Consider the following 16,530-nt stretch of genomic DNA (forward strand, 5'->3'; position numbering starts at 1 on the left):
TCTCCAGATACAAGAAGAAGTTGGCAACAACAAACATACATGGTATTACTGCCAAGTTGAGATGTTTGAATTTTGGGGTTCCTGAGCCATACCAGGTGAAGCATGAACTCGATTTTTTCATTAGTTTTGGTGGGGGTGCGCCAGGCCTTTGCAGTAGTGCAACGCAAGGGCGACGCGTGAAAACCCCAGCAGCAAGCTGCTGTGATGGGAACTCCCCCATGAAAATAATTAATTTAATATCGTGTGAGCCGATGGCTCACATATCAGATATTAAACTGATAAGAACAAATACTACACTTGATCTTAGCCAAAAGGCCGAGAAAGGTATGCTTGTTCTCAATTTGAGCTTCTGTTTTTATATTGTCTTGTTTCAATTCCTCTACTCTGGCCTAGTCCGTGTGGGACTAAATCTTGATTTCGATGCCTTAGTAGTCCTTGGACAAGTTAAGTTTAATTGGGAACTGAGATGAATCCATGGGCATGGTTAGGTCCAATTTATTTGGAGCACAATAATTGGCTTGATGTAGGTAAGTGCAGATCATGAGATCAAAGCTTAATAGGGCGGCAATTATTTACTGTGGAGTGATAGATGTTTTAGCATTCAATAGTTGGCTTTATGGTATGATCAGGTGATGTTTTAGCTAAGCTTGCTTATGTTGAAGTTAGTCTGATGTTCTAGCTTCAGGTGCAGGTCAATAAATAAGAGCTCATTTTTTCGTTGGCCTATCCTTGCAGAACGATTAGTCCTAAGTGTGTTCACATTCTTGCAGGAAGATTAGCATGAAGTATTCTATGGATTTAACCCTTGATTAGAAAGGGCCATTCCAGAAATTTCCAGCTGCCTTGGGAGATTTAAGGTCGAGGCAGGAATTTGGAAATAGCTTTTAACTGGCAACTGACACGTAGTACGTCATTAGCAGCGTCATTTCCCAGGCGCAAAGATGTTACGGAGTAATGCTACTCTCTTAGCTTACCAACAGGAATTATAATCATATGACAGATTTGAATCATGGGACTGAGGGAAAATTTGTTACTTATGTTGACAGAAACATACTAAGCTACTCTCTTAGCTTACCACTAGGCCCCCTAATAAATCTAAGAAACTGCAGTTGGTCTGGAATGATTTACTAAGAACTGTTTCCAAGGAATAAGGAAATACCCTAGCATTTTCCTTGAGCAACCCAAGAGACGAGGTCAGGAAGCACTTTACATAAAAGAAGATATTTGTGGCAGGAAGCACTTTACATAAAAGTTGCTCAAGTTCGCCGAGTAGGAGTGAATATGGGCACAAAAACAAACTGATTAAAATAGGCCATGAACTAAAATAGGGGTGATGTGTGCCTGCCATCTAACAGGAACATTCTCCTTCGATGGGATCTGTCAAAGGACATGCCTTCAACAAAACAAGGGGTAAGCTTTGGTTTTGAAAATTGTTGGGTTCCCCTGAAAAAAGAGAAACCCTCCAAAAATTGGAGGCGTATGCCGCTTATAAACGGCAAGCACACGGTATTCTTTAGTAAAAGGCGAAAGAATAGTTCGCTTTGTGCTTACCGCACGGCTGCGTGATTCATTTGGGAGAGTGAGGTGCTACTTTTATACCGAGCAATTTGAGCATAGTGGTGCTTCCTGACCTATGTGGGACTAATAGTCCAAGTTTCTTGCTATACTTCAAACACTGTGCTAGTATGAATGTAGTAAGTTCTATCATGTACCATGCATCCAAGAACCTCCAACATTGTTTAGACTTTTTGATTCTTTTATTAGATTCATTGGATCCTTCTCAATCCTCTTTTTTTTATTAGCAACAATGGCCTAACTACTTGTCGTCATGCCACAACATTCATACTTCTTTGAATTTAATAGGAGCCATGCATTTCATTAGTAGGATTTTGGCATATGGAGCTAAATGATAAGCTTTCGACAAGTTAGCAACTGAGAATAAAGGATCAGTTGCATAACTTAGGTACAGTATAGTACATCAAAACAGCATCAGCAGTCAACAAAATGCTAAGAAATCCGTAGAAGAATTGGTCTTCTTCTACTGTGAAAAGTGTTCATGTTTCTTAATGACGCGGAATACCCGACTAAAACTATTAAGATCTCAAATATTAAGCTAAAGGGCTATTTAAAGTTTGGTATCAATGTCCGACACCTAGTTTTGGTACCCAACATTTAAAGTATTAAGGGTTAGTACCTAGACTAATTGATCAAAAGTGTTAAAAATTGGTTTTCAAATCTCCATGATTTTGCAAATTCTATGTTTGTTTACTTAGTTCTCTTCTTTGTTTTAGTGATTTTATTTATATCTTTATGATTGACTTCAAATTAGATTGATTATTTTCATAAAATACCCTATGATTCTAATAGTTTGTTTTTATAAAAATAATTTTTCATTTCTTTGTAAACATGAGGAGCTAATTTTCTTTTTATGTTTTGCAGAACTCAAGTAGTGTTTCATTGGTGATCCAGTTGTGGTTTTTGGAGCAGTGGTGTAGAGATATTCAATTTTCCTTTATTTCGGTGGTTATTCTTGCATCTGTCATGGATGATTCAAATCTACAACAAGTGTAGGATTTCAAAAAACAGTGTTTTTTTTTGTATTATGCTCGTTAGTATATAGGATACACAAATCAGTGGGATATGCTACCAACCATCAAATCAATTCGTATCAAAATTTGGGATTAATTTTTTCAACACAGGATCGAAATTGCAGAGTCAGAATGATAAAGGGTAGAGTTGGTAATTCGCCAAAGAAAAAAGCGCGATCTCCGAAATTTAAAAATTTGAGAACAAAAGTTACCAAGTCAGAGCCAATATTCTCTCCGAAAAATATTTATAAAGCTCGTGAAGGAGAAGTTTTCTTATCAAAATCTCCAGAAAAACACAAAAAATATCGAAAGAAGATGGCGCAACAAAATAATTCACAACTGGAAGCTCTAACCAGGAGGATAAGGGATACAAATTGTAATCTCAATCAGATCAGGAGTGTGAGAAGAAGTTTGATCTTAGCTATAGAGATTGATGAAGTAACTAACAAGTGGAGTAATTGCCTTATTGGTAAGACGATCCACAAGGATGATATCGCTTATGAAGTTGTGCAAAGGGAGATCAACGAGAAATTGGTATCAGAAGCAGTCGATCTGTGTTGCCTGTTAACCATGGTTAATCAGAAAGACTTCGACGACCTTCACAAGAAATTCAACGCACCGATGAAAGGTCATGGAAGCAGTGCATTATTCTTCAGTAGGTGGACATTCAGGCTCAAGGGCTAGTTACTAGAAGGCCAAGTCTTATTTTTATTGGAAGGGCATGAAGAACAACATAACCCAGATGGTCCAAGAGTGTGACACTTGTCAACATCACAAAGGGTTCACTACCCTTCCAGCAGGACTCCTACAGCCTTTTCCATTTCCTGAACAGGCCTGGACATACATTAGCATGGATTTCATCACTAGTCTACCCAAATCTGAAGGGAAAGAGATTATATTGGTGGTAGTGGACAGATATACCAAATACAACCACTTCTTAGCACTCAGCCATTCCTACACAGCAGCAACAGTGGCCAAGGTAATGCTTGACTCGGTCATTAAATTGCATGGACTTCCAAAAACCATAGTGTCAGACAGAGATAGTGTTTTTCTGAGCAATTTTTGGCAATGCCTACTGACAAGAATGGGAACCTCCTTGCATTTAAGTACTGCTTATCACCCTCAGACAGATGGGCAAACTGAGAGGGTGAATGCATGCCTTGAAACTTACTTGAGGTGTATGACAAGCTATAGGCCTAACAAATGGGTGTCATGGTTATCACTGGTTGAATGGTGATTTAACACCAGTTACCATACCAGCCTGAAGTTAACACCCTTTGAAGCTCTGTATGGCTATAAGCCTACACAATTTGGTGTATCTTCTACCAATGCTGGAATCAGTCTTGGTGCAGATGAGTATTTACAACAGAGATTGATCATGGGACAAATGCTGAAGGGGGTGCTTGAAGAAGCTTAACACAGGATGAAACAGCAGGCAGATAAGAAGAGAATTGAAAGGGAGATCAAAGAAGGTGATCGGGTGTATTTAAGGCTCCAACCCTACAAACAGACATCAATGCAATTAAGGAAAAATCTGAAGCTTGCTGCCAAATTCTTTTTCCCTTATAAGGTACTTGAAAGGATTGGGAAGATGGCCTACAAATTGCAACTTCCACCAGAGTCAAAGATTCATCCCACATTCTATGTCTCCCAGTTGAAGACCAAGCTAGGAGCAGGATTGCTACCCCAAACTACACTTCCCAAGTTGAACAAGGACAAGGAGATGAAGGTGAATCCTCTACAAGTTTTGGGCAGCAGGAAAGTTAAGAAGGGTAACCAAAACATCCCCCCAAGAGTTAGTGCAATAGGAGAATTTATCATCTCAAGATGCTACTTGAGAAGACAAGGACTTCATGACACACCAGTTTCCAAAGCTAATCCTTGAGGTCAAGGATTTGGAAGAGTAGAAGGTATTGTCAGGACCCAAGTTTAGTTATTTTTTAAATTATGCTTGAGAATAGTTGTTAAGGGCTGACCACAGAAAGATTATAAGTGATCTTAATAAACCATGGATTATTTTAGGTGATTTCAATGCAGTACTTACTCAAGATGAGAAGGTGGGTGGTAGAGTCCCTAACATAAATTCAATGTTAGAGTTTAATGATTGTCTAAATCAGTGTGAGTTATTGCAAGCTCCTAAAACTGGTTTACAATACTCATGGTATAAGTGTCAACATGGAAGCAAGAGAATTTTATGCAATTTAGACAGAGTTGTGTTTAATCAAAAATGGTTGCAGTCGTATGGTGATCGGGGGTATAAGGTTGGCATGAGAATAGTATCTGATCATGCACCTTTGTGAGGATGTGCTAATATTCCAAAGCCAAAGAATACTCCAAGGAAGTTCCAAAAAATATGGCTCGGTTATCCATATTTTATGCAAGTTGTATCAAATTGTTGGTCTTAAAATGTGGTGGGGGATCTTGCTTTTCAGTTTATACACAAGTTAAAGGAGTTAAAAAAAAGTTCCCAATACATGGAACTGGGAAGTCTTTGGTAATGTCCAAGTAAAGATTAAGGAAGCTGCAGATAAAGTAAGTTTGGCAACTCAAATTTCAGATGCTAACCCATTTGATGAGGAGGCTCTTGCTAATTTATTTCAAGCCCATAATGAACATGCTAGTAGAGAAATTCAAGCTAATACTCTGATGAGGCAAAAAGCTAGAGTCAAGTGGATAAAAGAAGGTTCAGATAATACAAATTTTTTTCATACTAAAATGAAAACTAGAAATGCTAAAAACATGATTAGTGAGCTTGAATACAATGATGGTAATGTAATTGCAGACCAAGACAAAATAGTTGAAGCTTTGGTTAATCATTTTCAAAAGAAGTTTGAGTTCCAGCCTGTGAATGAAGCATAAAATTTGTTGGATGTTATACCAAAAATCATTACTGAAGAAGATCAGCAGAAATTAGATATAATCCCAGAAGAGGAGGAGATTAAAGCTGCTATTTTTGACATGGATCCAGAGAGTGCTCCTGGTCCTGATGGTTTTTCTGGTATCTTTTTTAGAAGATGTTGGGATATTATCAAAAATGACTTGGTAGGATCCATCAAATTCTGTTTGAGGAGAAGATTTATACCAAAAGGGATGAACTCAAGTTTCTTATTCTTGTTGCCTAAGACACAATGAGCTAAAACTACAAATCTATTCAGGCCAATTGGATTAAGTAATGTGGTTTTCAAGATCTTTACTAAGATAATCACTAAAAGAATGAGTGGACTTAAGGAAAAATTAATATCACCTCAGCAGGCAGCCTATATCAAGGGAAGAAACATACGTGAGCAAGTTTTGCTTGCTTCTGAGTTGGTCAATGAGATGAAATTCAAAAGAAGGGGTGGAAATGTTGGAATTAAGCTAGATATTTCTCAGGCCTATGACTCAGTAAGTTGGGATTTTCTTGTTAAAGTCCTTTTGAAATATGGTCTTTCTGAATCTTGGTGTGAGTGATTAATCATTCTTCTCAAATCAGCAAGGATTTATGTGTTAGTTAATGGAGGCCCATGTGGATTTTTTTTCTGTGGGAAGAGGACTGAGACAGGGAGTTCCACTCTCTCCGATTCTCTTTGTTCTGATGGAGGATTTCTTAAGCATAAACATCTCTGCTTTGATGGAAAAGGGTGAGATGCAACCAATGGTTATGAAGAATGGAATTCATCCTACTCATCTGTTTTTTGCAGATGATGTATTCATCTTCTGTAATGGAGGTAAGAAGAGTCTAAAGAATTTGTTTAAATTACTAGATGAATATCAAGTTGTTGAAGAATGCAAGTGTGACACTAAGATTTTTGAATTCTTGGATAAAAAATGAAGAAATTCACCAAGAAAATCTTCAACTAAAGAAGAGGTTGAAGAAACGTGATTCATCACTTCAGGTGAAGAATCTTGAGATTGACTGTCTTAATGATGAATTCACCAGAATCATGTCTATAAAATAAAAAGAGATTAATACACTTAAATATGAACTGCAAAGGTTGTCTGGAAGCTCTGACAAGATTTCAACAATGTTATTTAATCAGAAATATTTTAGAAACACAAATGGTTTAGGTTTCAAAAGAAAGACTGTGAGCACAAACAAATCTTTTGTTCCGTCCGGTTCTAGAATAACTGATGTTAAAAGTTGGGATAAACATGAGTCAAATCCGCAAATGAAAATTCGTCTGTGGATTGTTTATTTTGTGGAAATGCGAATCATGTTCAAAGTAAGTGTTGAAAATTCAAGAAGAACAACAAACAAATGGTAAACTTCAGAATGACATGCAGAGGATGAATCTGGCTTTGGGTAAAAAACAGGGAACTCCTGAAGACAATAAGTAGTCTAACAGAACCAGAGTCAAACGAGGTAAGAAGTCTATTTATACAACAAACCTTGATAAGTCACCATGTGACACAAGATGTGAGTATTCTGCTCACTCCATCACTATCTCATTATAGTGATATTTGCTTCCTCATTATTAACTTAAGAATATGAGGATTGCATCAAGGTTGCTAAGTCTTTTATAGTTGTTAATTTCTTATCCTCAATTTTACTTGGGTTTATATAAGTTAATATATGCAATTGAATACTATATTTTTATCAAAAATAGATAATGGATAGTGAACCGTAAAGACTTTTTCGATTTTTTTTTTTGGGTTTACTTTTCTGGTGCTCTATTTATATTCATTTGCGATCAAAATGCCTTTCGCTCCTTTTTTCTTTGAAAGATACAGTTTCATGGCTCATGTAACTAGAGGTATCACAAAAAGGGATGCAGTAAAAGCAGTTAATGTCTATATTTGTGAAGGAATCCAATCCTCAAGGAAGAAAAATGAGAAGTCTACAAATGATGAAAATGGTTATTCCTCTAACTGTTTTTTGTTTATTTATCAAAATGATGTTTTCAGTTCACAGAGTGTTCTTTGTCAGAGATATCATTTGTTCATAGTGAGCTATCCTTTCCAAAGAGAACATGAGTTGAGATTTTAAATCATTTATTTTGCTAATGAAATCCTTCACCATAGCCTTAGTGAGTTAACTGATATTCCTGAAGATCTGGAAGAACTAAATGATCCCATAATTAATGGGTTCTTCAATAATGAAATGGAATTCTCAGTGGATGCTATGAAAAAGCTTTACGATTTCTACGAAACTTCTTATGAGAATTTATTCCTGTGTTTTAAGAAGGATAACTAGGGTTTGGAATAGCAAATATTGTGATTACACATAGCCATTTCCAACGGATTCCATCTTGCAATGTTTTCAGATTTATTTATTTAAATTCTAAGTTATTTGGAAGATGATTTTACAGTATTAATCTTTATTGTTTTATATATTGCAAAAATATGGTATGGGATATGTGTGTTTACGTCCGTGAACTATGATTATCTCATATATGTCAAAAGTTAAGTCTATTGTGTCACTATGCAAATATTGATGGAAAATATAATGAACTTTTGAATATTTTGTATATTCAAAAGTTCATAGAATGAATGTTTGTATATTTCGCAGTATTGATCTTTCCCTGATCCACTTCTATGTGAAAGTACTGTATGTCTCCGTAAATTCTCTTATGTTGAGCATTTCCGATTAAATTAATCTACAGGTTCTCTTGTGGATTAATTTATTCGAGTTTACATGATACAAATTCATGTTTTATGTGATTTGTTAATATCCATAGAAATCCTTCTTTTCTTGTAAAAGTAAGGTCGCTCTTGTTGTTCTTTCGGGAATGACATTTTATGGGGAAGATTTTTTAATTGAACTTGCGCTTATGAAAAGACGAGGGTACCCAAATATACCTCAATATAAAACTTCTCCACCTATAAGTCCTCTTACTAAAGTGATTGTCTATGGACTGAGTCAAGACAACACAACGAAACGATATTCACACTTTGTATGATCGCCTATGGATACGAGATCGAGACAATACAACAATCAAAGTGTGATACTTGATAATAGGTTCGGACTTAACCAAACTCTATAGGATTGATATCAAGTATATTCGGAAATAAATTTTGTGTATTTTACTTATAATTATAATTGCGGAAATAGAAAAGTAAAAGACACAGGAAGATTTTGTTAACGAGGAAATCGCAAATGCGGAAAAATCCAGGAACCTAGTCCAGAATTGAATACTCTCATAATTAAGCCGCTATACAAAATCAAACCAACTTCGTATAATTGAGACCAAGCAACTAAACCTATAGTTCACCTAGTTTCTTCAGTATCCCTGCGCTTCCAACATTCAATAAGTTCACGAACTGGAACAATCCATTTGGTTCGTATTCCAAACAGTAAAGGAACAACAAATATGTTCGGTAACAACTCTTTTCAACCACAGTGATATGAGTTTGAAAAAGGCTCTTCCGTTTAACCAATAAACTCCATTGTGGGGTCTTGGATCTATTTAATATTCAACTATCAAATTAGTTGGGTTTAGATTTTGCAATCAAATATATAAATCACACAGATAATATATATATTGATGCCGATCTACACAACTAATCAATCAAGTCCATCAAGATAAACCGATTATAGTTGAATCCCCAGCCGATCAAGTTTTGTGCACACCAAAGATTTTGAAACCAATAAGAAATCTTGTTTGTCTTCAAATCTTCTTAGATCTTCAATAAACACCTGCACACCACAACTTGAATCTCTTGTGACCAATCACGCACAGAACGGAGTCTGTGAACAATGGATTATCACAAGACGTCTTTAGATCTAAAAACAGTTCTAAAGATCCCGTCGAAACTTCGATCTAGTTTGAGTGAATCTTATATCAGAAGAGAAGATTCTCAAGTATAAACAAACTAGGAGCAAACAAAGTTCAACCTCCATTAGTCAATTAAATCAAATCGAAAACTAATAATATTGCAATTATCTAATTACCCACCAACGGTACTCGTAGAGCTTCTCAATCCCAAAGAATTCTTTAAAACGAGCGGTCGTAAGAGATTTCTCCTAATTATGGTACTTTCCTCTCCGGATAGACGACCCCACCAGTAACAACACAACTTGGTAGTTTTGCTGTCTCTGAGGATTAGTTTGCTCGAATTGCAAATTTATGTATTTATATACAAAAAAAGTTTGGACACCAAGGAATTTCCAAAACAAAATATTCTCAAGATATGAAATAAATGCCCAAATCGGTTTTCATAATTCCTGGAAATTCTTTGTCCAAATATTTACCGAAATCTCACTAAAAAATCTCCAATTAGTAAATGCATATTACCAATTTTTATTTTCCAGAGATATGCATTTAATTGCTGGCAATTAAAAGCATATAAAACTAAAAACCTTAACTAAAAGATTCTCAATTTATTTCGTTTCGGGATTCTCCTTTAGTTATTAAGGAATATTTTTGAACAATAAAATATAAGAATTACAGAGCATGTTCAAAGTATGTCAACATTTTTATCTTTGTACATCCTTTTTCATATTTACAATCTTGGAACCGATTTGCCACACTTCCAAACAAGTTTAGAATTGGTTCATCTGATTTTCAGGAACTATATGTGATTGATCAATATCAATTATCAAATCACTAATCATGGGTTTACGGTTATACCAAACACAAGGATCGTTTCTACCTCCATATGGTTACAGGGACCGGTTACATCAGTTACTAGGATCGGTTACATCAATTACCAGGACCGGTTACCATATACTCATGGTATTACTTGTTATCGGTCCCACCAGTTAACAGGATCGGTTACACCAATTACCAGGACCGGTTACACCAATTACAAGGATCGATTACACATTCTTTTGTGATCGGTCACACCAATTACTAGGATCGGTTACACCAATTACTAGGATCGGTCACACCAATTACAAATATTGATCATACCATCGTAGGTGATTACTTAAAATCGCTTACACTAAAAGTCATACCAATACATAAATCAGGCACTGTGAGTAGTTTTACCAAGATACATAACACGTTATGATCGGTTCTACTAACTCACCTATATTGGTAATCGAAAGATATACAATGAATAACAATACCAATAAGCCTAGCGATTTCCCTTTCGATTCACAAAACAAGTTTATGAATGTACTTCCTTTAAACGAATGTAAAAAATTGTTTCCTAGGACGAAATTGTCATCTATACCCATACACATAATCACAATAGCATTCATACGACTATGTCGATGTCTTATATACGAAGTTCAAAAGATAAGCGTTATACTTCGTATTATAATTCCTTAATACTATGTCTATCTAGAGTATAATCATTCACAACTTCGAAGTTATGTTTTCAATATAGCACGACTTGAAAGATACGTTAGGAATGAAACAGTTCAAGTCAAAATATTACTAACCTCAAGAGGAAGGATGATGTTGTCGATGTATCTCTTTACTTCTTCACATTCTTCAAGTCCTCGAGTAATACTTGTATGTCTTATATCCTAATAACTTTCTAGTTTAACTTACACGAAGTTGACTCTAGTACATAATCAAAGCGACTCTTTAAAGGAGTTTTGGTTCACTAAAAAATATGACAACCAAACTTGACATACCAACGCTTGGTGGGTTCAACCGTGCAATGCTCTAACATCTTAATTGCCAAATCTTTGTGGGGAGTGTGGCTGTGGAATATTGTAGGAGTTTTCTTGTATCTTTATAAACTCTTTGATGAATACACTAAATTTTGACAATGTGAAATCATCGAAACAAAGTTGATATGTTCTCTTTCAGTCATGAAGTATCTCTATGAGAATTTCATTATGATCCCGCTAATTTTCGTACCTTTGCCAATTCATATTGACGAAAAGGGGGAGAATTATTGTGTAGTTCACACGACAAATACATATGTTTTACGGATCATTATGTAAGGGGGAGTGGTTTTCGTTGTGAGATGAAGTATTGACTAAGGAGAAGTGATACATATCACCATGGTATTATTGTCAAAGTTGTGATACAATTAAACTTTGATGTTGTGTAATAATACTATGACACTGTATAAAAATACAAAAATTTCTTGTTTTTATATATTGTTATGGCTATGGATCTTCAACAACTGTGATGCTGGATGAGAAGCTACAAAGTTTATTTATTTTGTAATCCATATGTACTGATAGTTTTATCACTAAAATTGACAAAGGGGGAGATTGTTAGGGAACTGCTCGGTCGAACTCACAAGCGTTGCTATCTCAAGCTTGTTTGTCAAGTTTAGTTGTGAAAACTATAAGTCTTGATTTCTAGTCTACTTATAGCTATGTCTCGGATTATGATAGAATGTGTAGTTGAGCTCTAGACTTCACGGCGTTCTTCGATAGAAGACGAATAACTACTAAGAGGAGATTGTGGAATTTCATTAACAAAAGGTATGTGGATACTTGAACTCATCTATCACTCAGAAATCTATTTCTATTATATCTCCTATTGAGACAAAAGTCGCATAGCTATATAGACTTTATCTTATACACATTTGATATTTCGACCTGATTTTAACTCGCTTCCATATTTCTCGAAATATGTGTTGGTAAGCTTTTGGTTTAACCAAGTTCATATTTTATTCTTGATGAAAGTCAAAAGATGATCACGGAAAGATCACCTGGTTGAGACAGTCATTTGATGTAGACTCAGAATGTTATGTATTGATCATTTGATCACTTGAAAATTTCTTTGAAGCTAATAGTTTGTGTCAGACAGTTATTCCCGTCTTCCGTGAATGTTTCAATGATTAAAATGGGATTTTAGAACAATTAACCTTTGATTGGAATAAGCATAGTATGCGTACATGCACATGTATATTCCATATCCGGGAATTTAGTATGCATACCTGATAGACACATTTTTGTGTCTAATTTGTCCTCAATGTTCTGTATTGTTGGTACTCGATTTCGTACTTATTATGGTATTTTATGTGTTTGTAGGTATTTTTGGGAAATAAACATTTTTGGAAAATTCGGCTTGAAAAGTTTCTCGGGGCACCCCCAGAAAAGTGCTAAAGGCATCCTCATTTTGAATAAGGGCCACCCCAGGGCACTCATGCTGTTAAAGTGCCCCTACTCTGGATAGGGGGCACCCCATTCTTCTTCATTTGAAAATCTTTTTTCGGCGGGAAATATTTCATCACTACTGCACGAGATTTTGGGAAAGATTTATGGGAGATTTTCATGGATATTATGCTGCGATCATGTTGTCACTTAATCAATAGGTCGCAGGACGTGTTTTTGGAAGGAAAACAATGAATAAAATCTTCCCATGTGGTTGTTGCGTTAAACATGGTAACAAATATTTTCGGATTACGCTTGAGTCATAAGAGCATATTACGTGGGATTTAAGAGGATATATTCTCTGAAAATTTGTTTTTATCCAATCCAGAGAGAGTTATTTCACGGGATTCTGTTGGTTTTGATCAGTTGGAGCGAGTCTACAACGTGTATCAATCAGTTTGGAGTGTGTAAATAACAGCTAGTTGCGTGATAAGTTAATACAGGGAAGAAAATCCCTATCTTGCATATGATGTGGACAATGTTGATGAAGAATATGAAGTATTTAGGCATGGTGACCAGGAATTTGTTACTCCTATTGAGCTTGATAATGATAATGATATTTCTGGTTCAAATCCCGATAATTTTAATTATTATCCACCTATTCAAAAGGACGGGGATTTGACTAGAGATAATACCGTTTTAGAAGAAGTTGTACTTCCTTTTGATTACGAAGCCAATGATGGTTTAGAGGAACTAGTTTATCCTGAGAATATTATTTTCGAGTCTAGAAATTTAGAAACTCTACTCTTAGAAGAAAATGAACTCGTAGAGATGAGTGAGGATGAACCTGACTTAGAAGAATCAATTGACCATTTCTAGGAATCTGATGACCTAGAAATTAGAGAAGTTGTGACTAGTCTTTCTAGAGACACTGAAAACTTTAAGTTTGGGGGTGATCATCATTCTCCATGTGCTTTCACTCTTAAAAAGGTCCCTCACTTGGGACTTGACATATGTGCCTCAACCATTTTACAAGATTATCTTCATACGCGTTTTCCCAAACCTAATAATATCCAGGAAGAAGTTCAGTTGTTAGAAACCCATCCTCTGGTTGATGTGGTTTACTCAGACTATGATACCCAGATTGATTTTGTTTTCCCACCAAAAACTTTTATTCCAATTGTGGAAACGTTTGAATTTGAAATATGTCAGTTATTGAGTTTTGAGACTTAACCTAATTACTTTAGGAGATCAGGGTCGACACATTTGTTTAAGGAACACCACCACTCTCATTATGGTCAGATGTGTGAATCAAATCTGATTGACTTAGAGGATCCCCAGTTATTCAGGTTATTATTATGTGCTTCTAAGTTTGTATTTGAGTTTTTCCAGACTCTAGAACCTGAACATTCAGATCTAACTTATGAGGAAATGCAACCAATGAAAATATTTTATCTAGACCCTGTTATAGAACCTGAACCTGAACCACAGCTAGGTGTAGTTGTCTTAAACAGGAAACTAGACAAGGTTGTGCTTTATTTGTTAATTTTCTTGGCATGTTACTGATTCCTTTTACTTGTGATAACTCTATTTAGTTTTGGTGATCCCCAGTTATTCCGGCTATTACTTTATGATTCTATGAGGTGATCAATTCCTTCCGATGTCTGTCTGGAGACTTTAAACTTAGCACTTCTTGGGAGGTAACGCAGTCTCATGCACCACGGTAATATCTTTCCTTAACTCTTTTGCTTTGAGTGGTAACAGTTTCTCCTTGTTCATGCTTTTAATTTTATCTTTAGAACATTGATGACAATGTTAGATTTAAGTTTGGGGGTATGGAGAAACTTTTTAGTTGCAATAAATAAACTCCAAAGCCTAGAAATTTATGCTTATTAAGGTTGGCACTAACCAATCTAAGTGGATGGGAACATCTTGGTTGTAGGAGTTGAGGAACCAATCTGATTAGATGGAAACATCTAAAGAGTCTATTCATAAAAGCACCATACGCGCACTGATTCAATGGGTGAAGTGCGGGAACTATAGTATGCATACCCGTATGCATACTGATTTCATCTGAGTTTGGCCATGAACGACAGTATGCGTACCCGTTTGCATACTGGCGAACAAATAGCAAGTCCGAGAACTTAGGTATGCGTACCCGTTTGCATACCTGAGTGGGTTAAGTTCTAAACTCGGTTATGTATGTTTACATACTCATGAACAGATATATTTATTTAATAAGGAATGTAATCTTTATAAACCATGCTATAATGTTCATGAATTGATTCTTGTGCATATGAAACAAAAACTCATTTTGTTTCAATTGTGTCTTGTATACTTCTATGAGAATATAAACAATTGAACAACTCTATAACTAGTTTCATTTGATTCATTTGAACTAGTTGTGATGAAGATCAACAAGGTTGATATAAAAGTGTTCATATGGCTAACTTCGGTTAACTATTATTGAACCAACTAAGTGTACATGTTTGGGTACGGTTGCCTATACCTAAATGAAGGTACATTTCATTTGTGCTTAACAAGCTAAGTCAATCTTACGGTTGAAAGATATTAGCTTGAATATAATCAGGTTTTTATCTGACGATGAATATTGAATGCTTTGTTACCAAGGTAACATTGATTGCAAACCCTAATTTGAAGATTATATAAGAAAGAACTCTAGCAACTGGGAAACCTAATCCCTACACCTCCTGTGCGATATTAGTTACGACTCGAGTCGATTCTCCTTTAACATAGGTTTTTCCTAAAACCATTATAGGTTAATGACTTGAAGACTTCAATGAGATTGTAAATCCAGACCCAACTATTTTCTCTATAGTTGCGTGTTCTGATCTTACTTTGTTCTATCGTATTGAGTACTATCTTCTCTAAAATTTTCTCAAGATTTATCTCCGATAGGTAAGATATAAAAAGTAATCACAAAGCTCTTTGTCTCATTCTTTGTGATTCCGCAATAACTTGTTCGACTACCATATCGTTAAGTTATTTTGAGGTGATTGATATTTCTAGGATGTTCTTCAGGAATATAATTTCGGATTATCAATTGGTTCATGTTCACCTTGATTTATCAAAAGATGGAAAAAAAACTCGTAGGTATTTTTGTGGAAGACGGATTTATCTATTAAATAGACTTTTCTGTGTGAGACAAATTTGTTATCAAGCCTTCGACTTTGGGTCGTAGAAAATCTTAGTTATGCGTGAGATCATCTAAGGGAATCAAGTGCGTAGAGTCCTGTTGGGATTCAATTGGTTGGGACTCAACTACATTTCAGTCTGAAGTTAACTTGTAGTAGGCTAAAGTCTGTAGCAGCTTAATCCTAGATGTAAATCCTAGCCTTCCCTATGCGGCTACCAAAACGAAGGCCTGCAACAATCAACAACCACTTTTTCATTTAAGATGCATATCTTAGCCGTACAAGGTTGCCAGCTAACACATGGCAACCTTTGGCCCTAGTTTGGTCGCGCCTAAACAATGCCAAAACCCTAACTTTTGGCCGCGCCTAAACTGGGCCGTATTAAAGCCATACTGATCATACTTTCATGCCACTGGCTACCAAACAAAAGGTTGCAATAATCAACGGCTACCTTCCTCTTAAGATGTATAATCTCGACCGTTGAAGGTCACCACCGAGCCGACAAGTCTCCCAAGCTCAACTTGCCAGACAACAATAACATGCTACATGTTTTCCACGAAAACACTCGAGACATCAACACATGTCACAAACTGGGGATGCTCATTGGGTATTGGTTTGGCGGTTTACAACGTGCGACATACACTATGCTCGTTATAAGAAAGTGTCATAAGGATGAGGGATCGACGACTCAGTTACCAAACGACCCGATTATCAGTCTTGACACGCGAGGGATGACTGAGGACTGCCTAGAGTTTAAAAGCGAACGATTCAACCAGGGATCGACGACTCGATTATCAGATGAGACGACTGGGGACTTTCCACAATCACGGCGGTGCCTCCCGTAAAACTCGGTTTTACA

The 16,530-nt window shown here is 36.0% G+C and overlaps 1 protein-coding gene, 2 non-coding genes and 1 pseudogene across 3 annotated transcripts in view; 1 reads left to right on the forward strand and 3 right to left on the reverse strand.

Annotated features, from left to right (window-relative positions):
* Positions 1–130: 130 nt before the first annotated feature.
* Positions 131–328, reverse strand: LOC113284675. Its single transcript, XR_003328314.1, has one exon. It is a non-coding gene; the product is annotated as a U2 spliceosomal RNA (small nuclear RNA).
* Positions 329–800: 472 nt separating this feature from the next.
* Positions 801–943, reverse strand: LOC113284704 (annotated as a pseudogene).
* A 495-nt stretch (positions 944–1,438) lies between these two features.
* LOC113284718 lies at positions 1,439–1,561 on the reverse strand. Its single transcript, XR_003328342.1, has one exon. It is a non-coding gene; the product is annotated as a U5 spliceosomal RNA (small nuclear RNA).
* A 4,520-nt stretch (positions 1,562–6,081) lies between these two features.
* Positions 6,082–16,530, forward strand: part of LOC113279754 — a 31,146-nt gene continuing 20,697 nt past the window's right edge. The window contains exon 1 of the mRNA XM_026528424.1: positions 6,082–6,295. Coding sequence (XP_026384209.1) covers positions 6,082–6,295 — 214 coding nt within the window. The remainder of the gene's footprint in view (positions 6,296–16,530) is intronic.

The sequence above is a fragment of the Papaver somniferum genome, chromosome 5 (assembly GCF_003573695.1).
Source record: "Papaver somniferum cultivar HN1 chromosome 5, ASM357369v1, whole genome shotgun sequence".
NCBI classification, from domain to species: domain Eukaryota; kingdom Viridiplantae; phylum Streptophyta; class Magnoliopsida; order Ranunculales; family Papaveraceae; genus Papaver; species Papaver somniferum.